An 11,798-nucleotide genomic window follows, 5' to 3' on the forward strand; every position below is an offset into this window, starting at 1 on the left:
TATATCTTGATCGTGTGAAATCTGAATGGGCTGGGCAGAACCTGAAATTTTTGCTCAAGGTGTTTTCTGCAGTATGCTTTAAAATAAAATGTGGGTTTTGCAGAAATGGGCAAAAAATTGTTCTCATCTTATAGTTTTTGCACTCAGTGGATTCAGGCATGGACATGCAGCTAAAAAAACTGCCAAAAAGTGAAAATTGAAAGCATATAATTGCCTGGCTTCCTGCAAAAGTCATCAGCAGAATAAGAAGAGTTGGAACAAAACTAAAACTAAACTCAAGCTGCTTAATCAGAGCAGTCTCTGCAGCTACGTGCTGAGAGGAAGATTGTCACGTTTACTTAAAACTGAACAAATTTATTGCAGATTACTCTGATTTGTCAGCTTTGAAGCAGAGAAATAAAGTTCAAACCTCTCGTTAAACTGCTTGAGTTGGAAAAAAGGAACAAACTTTGAGGTGAAGGTGAAATAATGAATTAATAAAAAAATAAATTGGACTGTACTGTTTATTGTAAATTACAAGCTTGAACTATACATATTTTGATGTAATCTGAAAAACTGCTTTTTTTTTAAAGAAAATGTTTAAAAACAATTTTGGTCCCTTGTGAAACTGAGCTTGAGCCTTTTTTAAGGAAGATTCAGGAAAAATCAGGGATGAGTCAGTTAATTTTGTGCCTTTTTTCCATAAAATATTGTCCCTTCCTGTGGAATAAGTGGCTTAAAACACCCATAATTCTGAGTCTTACTGTGTGTGGCAGCAGTTCAAAGTATGTGTTAAAAATCAGGAGAAGGGCGGTGGACCTGTTTATTTCTCCTAGCTTCTAAAACAATCAATCAACAGTGCAGAAGAGGATAATCAGAGTATTTTTTTTATTTTGATAGCACATTAATTCAGTAGAGGCACTCCCATTAGGCTCAATGGAGTAAAAAACAAACAAAAAACCTTCTTTATCACTGCCCCACTTCTTTTGTTGACCATCAACCTCAATGTCTCCCCAAACAAAAGGCTCCACAACTACAAGATGTGAATAATTCAAGGCAAAGAGTAACTCAACCCTCTCCCATCGTGGCTTTGTTGGAATAGATAAATAACCCAGTGATCACGACTCAGTCAGCTCGGAGACCAGCAGGGTCTTCACACCAGGACAACTGCTTGCAGGTTAGAAGATTCACCTGAGCAGGTGTAAACACCGACTTCTGGTAATTTCCCGCTAAGCTGGCGCTTTAAATAAACGTTACATCACACCTGCACCTTAAACACAAACAGACCTCTGATGCTCTGGATCGTGACTGTCAGCTCCTCCGGAAAGACAAACGACGACATTTGTATTATTTTATATTTATTTATTTTTCTGTGAGAAGTTAAAAGAAAGTGAGAAAATAACGCGATCCGCTCAGCTACCCCACAATATTTTATTCCATCTAATGTCCAGGAAACGAACTGCTGACAATCGCGGCTGCAGATGCTCGTCCTAAATGTTGACGAGAGGCTTTTATTGTTGTGACTTCTCTTAAAGAGTCAACGAACAATACACATGCTTACATAAACGCGTTTGAGGCGTTCAGACGCAGATGCTGATGCCCCATTACACACAACCACACAACTTTATTGGCTCCCCAACTGAATATATTTTTAGATTATCATTTGCGACAGATGTGCACGAATGCGCTGGTCGCTGAGAAGTGATGGAAAATTATTTTCAGTGAGTAGACCGAACCGTGAGCTTTAAGCTAACGTTAGCTTCAGCCTGGCTAATCAGAAGCTAACGTTGTGCTAAAGCTAGCTAGTAGTAGCAGGAGTATCCTTTTACTGCTTACCTTCAGAGGCCTCGCAGATGTTCTTCTCATAGTCCCGTTAAGTTTCCGGGGGAGTACTAACTTGCAAATAGAATATACGATTCCAATATAAGCGACTTCTAACTTTTAATCATGTTCACAGGCAACACTCAGTATAAGATCCCAAACCGGACCACCACCGACAAAGTAATTTCTCCACTACTTACAACAACGTCAACCCGAGGCTTAGGCCCGCCCCCAAGGAAGACTGGGCCAATTACAGGCTCGGGCCTGTTTAATTGACATGAGTCACAACCAATGGGAAGGTCCAGAAACTTTGATTTTACCCAGCAGAGTAAACACCAAATGAGAACAGTATGAAACGCTCAGTTGCCAATTGGCTGCCAGAGAAAAAGGGAGCAGGGGGTTTGTTTAAGTAGCCTATGAGTGAGGCACAGGGGCCAGAGTGACAAGTGTTTTGAGGTTTGACAAAATAGCTGGGGAGTCATCAGAGTGAGCTCATCCCAGATGATGTAAACTCCACATCACATTAATGATACTAATAAACATGACACACATTTACTCTTTAAAACTTTATTGTTCCCTAGATTATAAAAACACAAAACATGTCATCATAAAATACAAACTCAAACATCATGAAGGAAAACTATTGACATGCACGACCAACACGTAGATGTTGAGTGTTACACTAAGTTTCACTAACAGTTCCACATATTCTTACGTTTTACTGTCAAACCAATTTTTTTTCTTATATAATTCTTTATCTCAGTAAGAGAATGCTGTGTTTAACAGGTACTTATTGTAAATAATGTACAAAAAAAATCCAAGTTTAGTTTTTTATGAAAAGATGAAACAACTGCCTGTTGATGTGAAAGATGCCAAATCCAATCAACGCCGTCTTCTGTCTGGACTTCTGCTACGCCTTCGCCCGCCACCCCTGCAACAAAATACAGAAAATAACTGTAAAAACAAAATGCAGACTGTTGAAAAACCATATCAAGTAGTCATGTTTCAGACAAGCTACATGACACCTATCAGTAGCATATTTTAAACTCACAAACATTAAGTGTAGGGAGATAAAACAGCTGAAATTAGCTGCGTTTCCATCATTTTTATGGATATTTTGAAGCCATGCATTAGAAAAAAATTTTTTTGAATAAGAGAATAAATAAATCCAACAGCCTCACCTCCTTTTGTTCTTGGGGGGTCCTCTGACAAACGCCCAGTCTACGCTGATAGTCTGACCCATCAGTTCCTGAGCGTTAAGCCCCTCCATGGCTGCCTGCGCCTCTTTGTACGTCTCATACTCCACCAGCGCATAGCCCTGTGAACAGACGTCACTTACATTATATAAATAATAATAATCTAAAAGACAAACACAGATCGGCTGTGTGTTTCTTAAAATAAAGAATAAATTCCCAACAGAGGACAGAACATATCACCTCTCAAACCTGACAGTTTGAGAGGTGATGAGGGACACGTTTGATACATTGGTGATAAATTATTCAAATAAACAAAGTATAAATGTCTTTTAAGCAATTAAAGGTAATCAATAAGACAATCCTGTTCAACAACACGCAAACCTGCAATGCAAATGAAAAGCTGAAGACCAAAAGACTTTATTTGTTATTTTACTCCATAAGTAAAACGATGCTGCCACCTTGTGGCGTAACTTTTATCCAAAGTTTCTTTAGGATGTTTGACCAACAGCTGTAGAGGAACAGTGGTGGATGGACAGTTTGTGAACTAAATCAGGCTACAAGAATCCAATAAAAGTAAAATAGTGATTGTAAGATATATAAAAAGGGAAATAAATGACTGCAAATACTATAATAGTTCATGAGGCTCCTTGTTAAATGTCTTAAAAGTGATGATTAACAAGAAATAGTTGGGATCACAAGCCTCTTCCATTTTTATTTTGAGTCAAAAGCTGAAAGATTGGGGCATCACTGCGTAGTTTCTGCTTTAATTAAAAATTTAAGTAAACTCCAATGAGTGTGTTTTAATTAAGTCACTTAAATGGAAGAATGCTCATAAACAAAGATAAAAACACAGGTCAACAAAGTGATTTATGTGTTTTTAATTAGTTAAAAAGGAGATCAGCCCTAATCTGCTTTAATTACACAATCTTTCACACCGTTTTTACAACACTGAACAGATTTTACTTTAACTGTAGTGCTATCTACCATTAAAAAGTTTCTAACACACCAGAATCAAGGAATGTGTACTTTTAACAAGCTGGCCTCACCTTCAGGTAGCCTGTTCTACGGTCGAGGTTCAGATGCAGGTTCTTGATTTCACCGAACTCTGAGAACTTGTCATGGATGTCTTCTTCTGTGGCCTCCTCGTGCACGCCAGTCACAAACAGGATCCAGCCCTCCACAGCTGCAGCATAAAAAAGGCCATCATTCAGATTTATCTTTAAACATTTATTTAGACTCTTGATGCCCTCCAAGCTTCAGTCACTGCGTTGTTAGAGTACAATTTTTTAATTATGTAAAGCACCTTGAAATGCCTTGCTGCTGAAATGTGCTATACAAATAAAATTTGATTGATTGATTGACACCACTGATCACAAAATATTAAGTAAAGCAGCTTTCTTTAGTAAGTAAAAAGATGGATGCAGTGAAGGATAAAAGACAAGCTCACAAATTATTATTTTTTGAAGGGGGCAGGAGTATTTGTAGTTTAGGCTATAAAATGACAAAATGTTCTGTAACATCTGTGGAAAAGCTAATGTTAGAAGTGGATTTGTCCAAGGTGCACGATGATGCAAAGATCAGAGCTGTATGACAAATCCATAAACTTTGACAGTGATCAGCAGTGTTAGTAAAACAACGATTACAGTAATTTGGAATGACAAACACCGACAGAGTGTTCACAAACATATCTGGAACTTTGAAACTTACATCTCTGAGGACCTGGCTCATCTCCATCTTGCTCCACGGTATCATAGTCCTCTTTAGCTCTGGACCTGGCTCCCTCCTCTACAACCAGAAACATTGTCAAGGATTAGAACCACACTGAATATCCAACCATTCTGTTCTGTACGGTTTGATTTTAGATCTGCACAGTTTAAACAGATCTAAAGAACACAACCAAGCTTACTTACCTAAGCCAAAGCCTCGTCCTTTTCTCTTCTTAGCTTTCTCTTTCAGTTTGTGGATGCTCTCTGAAGACAGAAAGATGAAGTTAGAACATGAAAACACAACTGTGCAAAAGTCTTAAAACCATTTTTAAAGATGGATTTACAGATTCTCCAGCACTTTAACATGTACTTAAACAGTGTGTGTGTAGTTGTGGCTACCAACAAAATTACAATTTCTCTCACTCAAAAGACATCAAAAGTTTTGATCATTTAAAACAGCAAAATAATGTTTTATATTATCTCTAAAAAAGTGAAAACAAAAAAGAGTTCCAGTGTGTCATTTATATTTACATATAGGGCATTCTACTGTCTATACTTGTAAATATGTAACAGTTCTTTAGCAAAATATGGTCTTTTAAGAAGGCAGCCCATCCGCTTCATAAACCCTTCGTAATTTTACCCAAAAAAAGACAACAATACAAACTAACATGCATATTTAAATAAAAATAAAGTTTTTTAAACAGTTAGTTATCTTCATCGACGGCAAAACTGGCAAAATATTAATGTAAAAATTAGACGATCTAATGTTTTAATAAAACAATGAAATTACAATTGCAAGCTGTTTTAAGCACTCAATCATACTCCAAAAATTTAAGCGCTTTCAAATTCTAGCCGTTTTGGGACAACAGTTAGCCGTTAGCAAGCGTTTTTTGTTTCTCCGTCACTTCAACTTAAGTTAGATTTCTGGTAAAGGTTAGAACACCATATCAGGGGTAAAAAATTTATTAAAGAAACGATTTTAATCACCAAAGACGTAGTTTGAGCTTTAAATATTAAACAGGAACAGCCTCAGTGAGCTGCTAACACGCACGAAGCATCAAAATGAATCGACATAGAAATGTTAGCTTAGCGTTAGCTCATTAGCTCGGGCCTGCTAACACTTAGCATGGCTAATTTTTACCCCTTTCGCCACATAAACTTCAGCATTTCAACCGGATTTGTACACTCAGACACGGAGGGTTTGCCTATCAAGATAATATGAAACAATAATAATACCATCGCCATCCTCATCCATAGGAAAGTCCTCGCCTCCCGCCTCATGAAGATCCAACACGTCCGCCATGATGTCTCTGCGCGTGAGCGACTAGCTTGTTTTTTTTTTTTCTTTTTAGATATTTTAAATGACAAAAAGACACATTACCGCCATCTAGTGGACTGGGTGAGCGAGGCAGACAAATAAAGGGTTAATTCCTACTTTGTGGACATGTTTACAGTCAATATTTTGAGATTTTATTTCTGTTCACCTTTAAGTAATTTAGTACATTTAATTAATTTGTGTAAAATATAGCAAGTAAAGCAAATGATAGATAGATAGATAGATAGATAGATAGATAGATAGATAGATAGATAGATAGATAGATAGATAGATAGATAGATAGATAGATAGATAGATAGATTGATAGATAGATAGATAGATAGATAGATAGATAGATAGATAGATAGATAGATAGATAGATAGATAGATTTTAAAAACTGTTGACATTATTTCAGTAATAAAACCTAGCTTGGTTGGTTTTTTTAGAACAGATCAGTGTGTAGTGTAGTGTTAGCAAAACATCTCATAGACCACGGGACAGATTTTGTTGAAATTATCAAAAAGTAATCGCTGGCTATTCAGCTACAACTCATTATTATGACTCATCTTGGAGTTAATTCAAGATGAGTCATCCTCAACACATTCTCTGAGTGCCAACAGATCACCTGAGATCTCACAGTATCACATGAGATCATAATGTCCTTTATAAGGTTTCACCAAAACAGACAGAACTCTGTTCCCTCTCAGCATATCTTGTCCTTAGTTTAAAACTCTGCCATGAAAGGTGGTGGATGATATGCATTCCTTCAAGGATTTCTAGGCCTCTAATTTACAGATGCTTTCTTCCACTTATCTGTGGTGTGGAGGGAAACCCAGACCTCCCTCTCTCCAGCCACACTGTCCAGGTCCTCTTGAGGGATCCCAATCAGGGAGAATATTTCTGGGTCTGTCCTGGGGTCTCGTCCCAGTGAGACGTCCAGAAGGAGGCGCCCAGGAGGCGCCCAGGAGGCACCGACCACCTCAGCTGACTCGGATCCTGTGTTAGAGACGAACTCACCATGGGGTGAACATTCACTTTTAGTTCAGCTGAAGCCAAGAGAATTTTAAGACTTTATTTTATAAACTCCGGACAGTTTTCACAGTTAAAATGTTTACTACAACTCTACAAAGCATCCTGGACTAAAACCTCAGAAACATCCTCTTAAAGACGCCTCACAGAGCTGACTGCAGCTTCCCTGTGAAGTCGTTCAGGGGTTCTTTGTGATCACTTTATTATCACTCTTATTGTTCCTGCAGGGGAGCAGCACAACCTACAAAAACCAGACAGATAAGCCGGTTGTCATAGCGATGCCTACTGCTGTGACAATGCAACAGAGGAGGAGACAGAGAAACATTTATTTACCAAAAAAGTACAAAAACACGGTGGAGCCACGAGTTGACCAAACATTCTTGGAAAATCGATAAGATCAGTGGGATGTATGTTTTTCTCTGTGAGGGGTTTATCAGCAGCTGCTGCAGATTGTTACGTAACTGCTGATAGGAGATGGAATCTTAGACTTTGTCATTGGTTAATAAACTTTGTCTCATCAAATGACGCTCTTCTGAGTGGCCCAACCTCTGCCCTCACCGTGCAGAAACAGACCAGGATCAGTCCTCTGAGCAGAATATGGTTTAAAAAAAGACAAAAAGCACAAATATATGTGTCAGTGTGGGGTTTAGTTTCCATAAAGCTTTTTTTTGTGTTGTAACAGAATCTCTAGCAGGACATTTTCTTATTTTTTAATTTCTATGCTCATACAGCAAAGACAACTTAGGACTGTTGAGCAGCTAGAATCCTCTACAGACAGAATGGGACAACGTTCAGCAGCTGCTCTCCTCAGGTCCAGATGTTTACAGACTGATGGGAGAAGAAGAGGAGATACTGCACAGAAGGAAACATCTGGAACATCTTTTTTCAGATGTGCCGCTGCCATCAAATTCAAATTTCCCTTTTAAATTAGTACAATTTATTAGTTTCAGCATTTGATATGTTTACTGTGTTCCACTGTGAATAAATATGGCTTCATGAGATTCACAAATCCTTGCCTTCTTTTTTTATTAAAATTTTACACATCTCAATGTTTTCAGAGCTGGGGTTGTACAAAAAGAGGCAAGCGTGTGGAGTTGGCCCATGTAAATATCTGTCTATTTCTAAAGCAGCTGGGATTTAAAATGTTCGTGTTTGAAAAGACTTATCTGATTTGTTTGTAAAATATATAATCTTCAACCAGAAACTTACCCATAAGAGAACAAAACCTCCACATTTTTCTATCAGCTGTGAGGGAAATAGAAACTGTTTGTTTCTCAGAGCGGACTTTGGACCCATCTTGTTACAGACAGTATCAAGCATCAAGGTTCAGCCAGCACAGAGCTTATTCTGACCTTCTTCGTGGAAGTGATGAAACTCTGTTCAGACGTGATTAACTCATTCTCTGCGGCTATAAAAGCCTCTGACTTTCTGCCAGGAGGCACCATCACGTCCAGGAACCCTGGGAGTTAAGGTGAGTCTCCGTGTGCTGCAAGAAAACAAGCTGACCTTTACTTGATTATCAGAAAAATTACACTTCTTTTTCAGTGTTCTGTCTGGTAGTTTTAATCTCTGCTATTTTTAGCATGAATTTCCTGAACTTTTTTGCTGTTTTTAGGTTGGTCTTACCCATCTGCAGACATGAAACTTTCTCTTGTTGCCTCTCTTCTTGTTGTTCTGGCTTTTGCCTGTGGTAAGACCTTTTTTATTTGATTAAAAAAAATATACATGTACATGTTTTTAGCTTTGCATTCAGTCTATACAATATCAAAAAGCCTAAAAAGGACCTTTATTTTAGCTCCACTGTTTAATTTATATTACGGTTTACTGACATTTAGAGTTGCGATCACTTATGGACGTTTTAGGCCAAAATAAATGGTTGAAAATTAAGAAAGCTGAGATTTGATCTTTGTTACATGTCCGTCTTTCTGCTGCTGTTTGTATTTGGGTGTGTGAATTTAAATGATGTGCGTTTGAGTTTTAAAGATGTCGGTTCAATCCCAGGCGAGGCGAGGACACTGGTGAAGCGTGATGTCCCCTCTGATGTGGACAAGATCACCCAGCTCTTCAGGGACATGTCCACCAGCTTATCCGCTGCAACGCAGGAGATGGTGGAGAAGATGAAGGCGTCTGAAATGACCAACACTGCTCAGTAAGAGAAAAGTCCTGCTCTGAGTTTCATTTAGCCTGTGATCGTTGATTCTTATGAACGTATTCTGACAGGAAAACTCACCCATGACCATAGTTTCCACTTTACAATCCTTTCAAAATAAACTGTGATGGAAAAAAAGACACTGAGGATGATTTTTTTGGAAGGTAGTGTGGGCCGAAGCTGCTCTGTCAAAAACAAAAAATAAAAAAGAGCACACTGACTGGAAAAGAACTTTGTTTGGCGTTATCAGGTACCCATGCCAAAAAAAAATAAAAGATGGGCGTGATGGCCGCATTAATTCTTTAAATTCACCCATTTTAATTCAACTTTGAATATATTTAATAGTGTTCAACCCCCACCCCCCCTGTCTCAGTCTCTGACAGGTGGAGGTATCACCCTCTACCTGTGTCTCAGTTTCATGGCTTTTTGATCCCTTTAAATCAGGCAAAATGGCCCTCAGGATAAAAATGTTGCTCATCACTGATCTAAAGGTGTAAAAAAAAAAACAGGACAGTCAGTTTCCAAACTTGAAAATAAGACTTTATTAATAGAATTTCATCTACTGCATTTTATTTAAAAAATGAACATCAAATGTGTTTTAAAGATTCCACTTTTGACATAATTTGTCTTTAGAAATGTAATAAACATCAAAACAAACTGAAGGTCAAACATTTAAAACATAGTTACATAAGACTTATGTACTATGTGCCACAGTTTTGACAGATTATTTGTCCTTCAGTAAATCAATTTTGATCCAGTTTTAGTAATATTATGACTTCCTGTGCGTCCCGCAGGACATACATGGAGGGCAGCATCCAGCCGCTGACGGAGACGTTCCAGGCTGAGGCCTCCAAGCTGCAGGAGCAGGTCAAGCCGTACATCAGCAACATCGAGGAGCACATGAAGCCCCTGACAGAAAATCTCCAAACTCAGGTCAAACCTCTGGCTGACATGATGGAGAAGCTCCTGCAGGAGATAGTGGACCAGTCCAAAACCCTGCTGCCGTCTCAGTGAACCTGAGTCCAGAACCAGAACCAGAACCAGGCTGTGCTCCTCCTCTGTCTGAGATGGAGAACTTCATCATTAAACGGGGCTGAAAGTTACGAGTCTGAATTGTTTTTTTGTTTTCTTTCATTTCATTTCTTCTTTTTTTAAAAAAAAAAAGTTAAAGTAATAAAGTTAAAATGAAATAATCTGCCTGAGAATCTGATCTGCTCTCTGCTGATCTGTAGGTCATCGGATTTCCGATAACAGTTCAATATTTTAAAGTAGGTTCACAAGCGAGCTCGTGTCAATTAAAAAAAAAAACTGGAATTTAAATTAACAGAGATAAAGATTTTAGGTCAATTAAACAAATAAACAAACTGGAAACCACAATAAATCATCAAAAAGCCTACATTTTACCACAACATGCATGCAAAAACAAAAATTTGATCACACAGGCATCATCTCAGTCATTTAACCCTCCTGAAGCTCTCGTAACTGAAGAGAAGAGGAGGCCCTGCAGCTTCAGATCTATTTGACCTGAAGGCTACAGGAGGGTTGTTTATTAGTAACCTTTATTTAAAACAAGTCTTCTTTTATTCATCTATCAGCAGGCATTCATAGACTTCATAATTCAGTTGTTGAGTCTGGAATCATTTTAACTGAAAAGGTTTACCAAAATACAGAAATATCTATTAAAGCTGAATATTATCAGTCTTTTAACAACATTTTGCATGCGTTTGACTGATATTTCTAACATTATTCTGCAGCTTCTCGGGGTGGATTCGCTGCTCAGCTGTCACAGAGTGAAACTTTGATTTCTGTCTGAAAGGAGCGTTTGATTAAAATGTGATCCGGAGGGACATTCAAGCTCTTCAAGTCCTTGAAGACTCGGCTGGAGCTTCAGATTGTGCCTCAAAGCAACGAGGGAGACAATGACTTGTTGTTAGTTTAACCATAAAACAACAAAATCACTAGTCTTCCATGCTGCTCCGGACTCTGCCTTGAAAAGAAAAAATGAACCAGTCTTATTGGAAATCGATCTGTTGAGCTGCGAGCTGCACTCAAGGTGGCCTCCTTGAGCTAACAGAGGTCTTAGGGCTGAGGAGGACTGCGGCAGCTTTTAGGAAAACCTTGCTGGCTCTCCTTCAGACCAAATGTTCCCCAGAGCCCTCACATCTGTGGCCTGAAGGCCGCGGCCTGCAGCTCCGCAGCAGAACTGGCAGTGCTGAGCGGCCTTCTCCTTGTGCTTCAAGAGATTAAACTGGTTAGTTGGAAGCTTTTCAAGAATAACGGCTTCTGTTCCTGCAGATATCTCTGCATGACTGCTTTAAAAATAGTTCCATTTCTTTTATATGAAACCATCGAAGCTCTCATTAACTAACATTTCATTTCCTCTTTGCTGTTTTAGTGTGAGTAACAATAAAACCTCACCTAACCTTCAGTTTCTGTAGAAGGTCGGGGGGGTGAACCTGCGAGGAGCACGGCGTCAGAGGGGCGTGATGTTCCACAGGAAGGACGAAGATGAGGAGGATGAACGCTCAGAGGCCGGGGTCAGCATCGGGGTTATCTGCTGAGACAAACAGCGAGATCCAAGGCTCGGCTCGGCGGCGCTGGA

At 38.9% G+C, this 11,798-nt stretch overlaps 3 protein-coding genes across 6 annotated transcripts in view; 1 reads left to right on the top strand and 2 right to left on the bottom strand.

Moving 5' to 3' along the window:
* Positions 1 to 2,015, bottom strand: part of otud7b (OTU deubiquitinase 7B) — a 30,919-nt gene extending 28,904 nt beyond the window's left edge. For all 4 annotated transcript variants that reach the window (XM_017433337.3, XM_017433335.3, XM_017433338.3 and 1 more), the window contains exon 1: positions 1,816 to 2,015. The gene's annotated coding sequence lies outside the window, so the exon portion shown is untranslated. The remainder of the gene's footprint in view (positions 1 to 1,815) is intronic.
* A 336-nt stretch (positions 2,016 to 2,351) lies between these two features.
* Positions 2,352 to 6,043, bottom strand: rbm8a (RNA binding motif protein 8A). Its single transcript, XM_017433300.3, has 6 exons — positions 5,939 to 6,043; positions 4,907 to 4,966; positions 4,704 to 4,781; positions 4,043 to 4,179; positions 2,982 to 3,118; positions 2,352 to 2,731 (listed from the first exon to the last, which is right to left on the bottom strand). Exons 1-6 carry the CDS (start codon positions 6,003 to 6,005, stop codon positions 2,683 to 2,685), a joined length of 528 nt encoding a protein of 175 aa, XP_017288789.1. The 5' UTR covers positions 6,006 to 6,043; the 3' UTR covers positions 2,352 to 2,682.
* Positions 6,044 to 8,433: 2,390 nt separating this feature from the next.
* Positions 8,434 to 10,309, top strand: afp4 (antifreeze protein type IV). Its single transcript, XM_017433292.3, has 4 exons — positions 8,434 to 8,518; positions 8,663 to 8,737; positions 9,049 to 9,196; positions 9,991 to 10,309. The coding sequence occupies exons 2-4, from the start codon at positions 8,686 to 8,688 to the stop codon at positions 10,208 to 10,210; spliced, it is 420 nt and encodes a 139-aa protein (XP_017288781.1). The 5' UTR covers positions 8,434 to 8,518; positions 8,663 to 8,685; the 3' UTR covers positions 10,211 to 10,309.
* Positions 10,310 to 11,798: the final 1,489 nt, after the last annotated feature.

This window comes from Kryptolebias marmoratus, linkage group LG16 (assembly GCF_001649575.2).
Source record: "Kryptolebias marmoratus isolate JLee-2015 linkage group LG16, ASM164957v2, whole genome shotgun sequence".
Taxonomy (NCBI): domain Eukaryota; kingdom Metazoa; phylum Chordata; class Actinopteri; order Cyprinodontiformes; family Rivulidae; genus Kryptolebias; species Kryptolebias marmoratus.

Excerpts from the sequence above, each read along its gene's own strand:
- afp4 (XM_017433292.3), top strand. The coding sequence starts at position 8,686 with ATGAAACTTTCTCTTGTTGCCTCTCTTCTTGTTGTTCTGGCTTTTGCC. Across the intron at positions 8,738-9,048 it reads TGTTCTGGCTTTTGCCTGTG|GCGAGGCGAGGACACTGGTG; the intron begins GTAAGACCTTTT and ends GTTCAATCCCAG. Across the intron at positions 9,197-9,990 it reads GAAATGACCAACACTGCTCA|GACATACATGGAGGGCAGCA; the intron begins GTAAGAGAAAAG and ends TGCGTCCCGCAG.
- rbm8a (XM_017433300.3), bottom strand. The coding sequence starts at position 6,005 with ATGGCGGACGTGTTGGATCTTCATGAGGCGGGAGGCGAGGACTTTCCT. Across the intron at positions 4,782-4,906 it reads AGGACGAGGCTTTGGCTTAG|AGGAGGGAGCCAGGTCCAGA; the intron begins GTAAGTAAGCTT and ends TTCTGGTTGTAG. Across the intron at positions 4,180-4,703 it reads TGAGCCAGGTCCTCAGAGAT|CTGTGGAGGGCTGGATCCTG; the intron begins GTAAGTTTCAAA and ends TTTATGCTGCAG.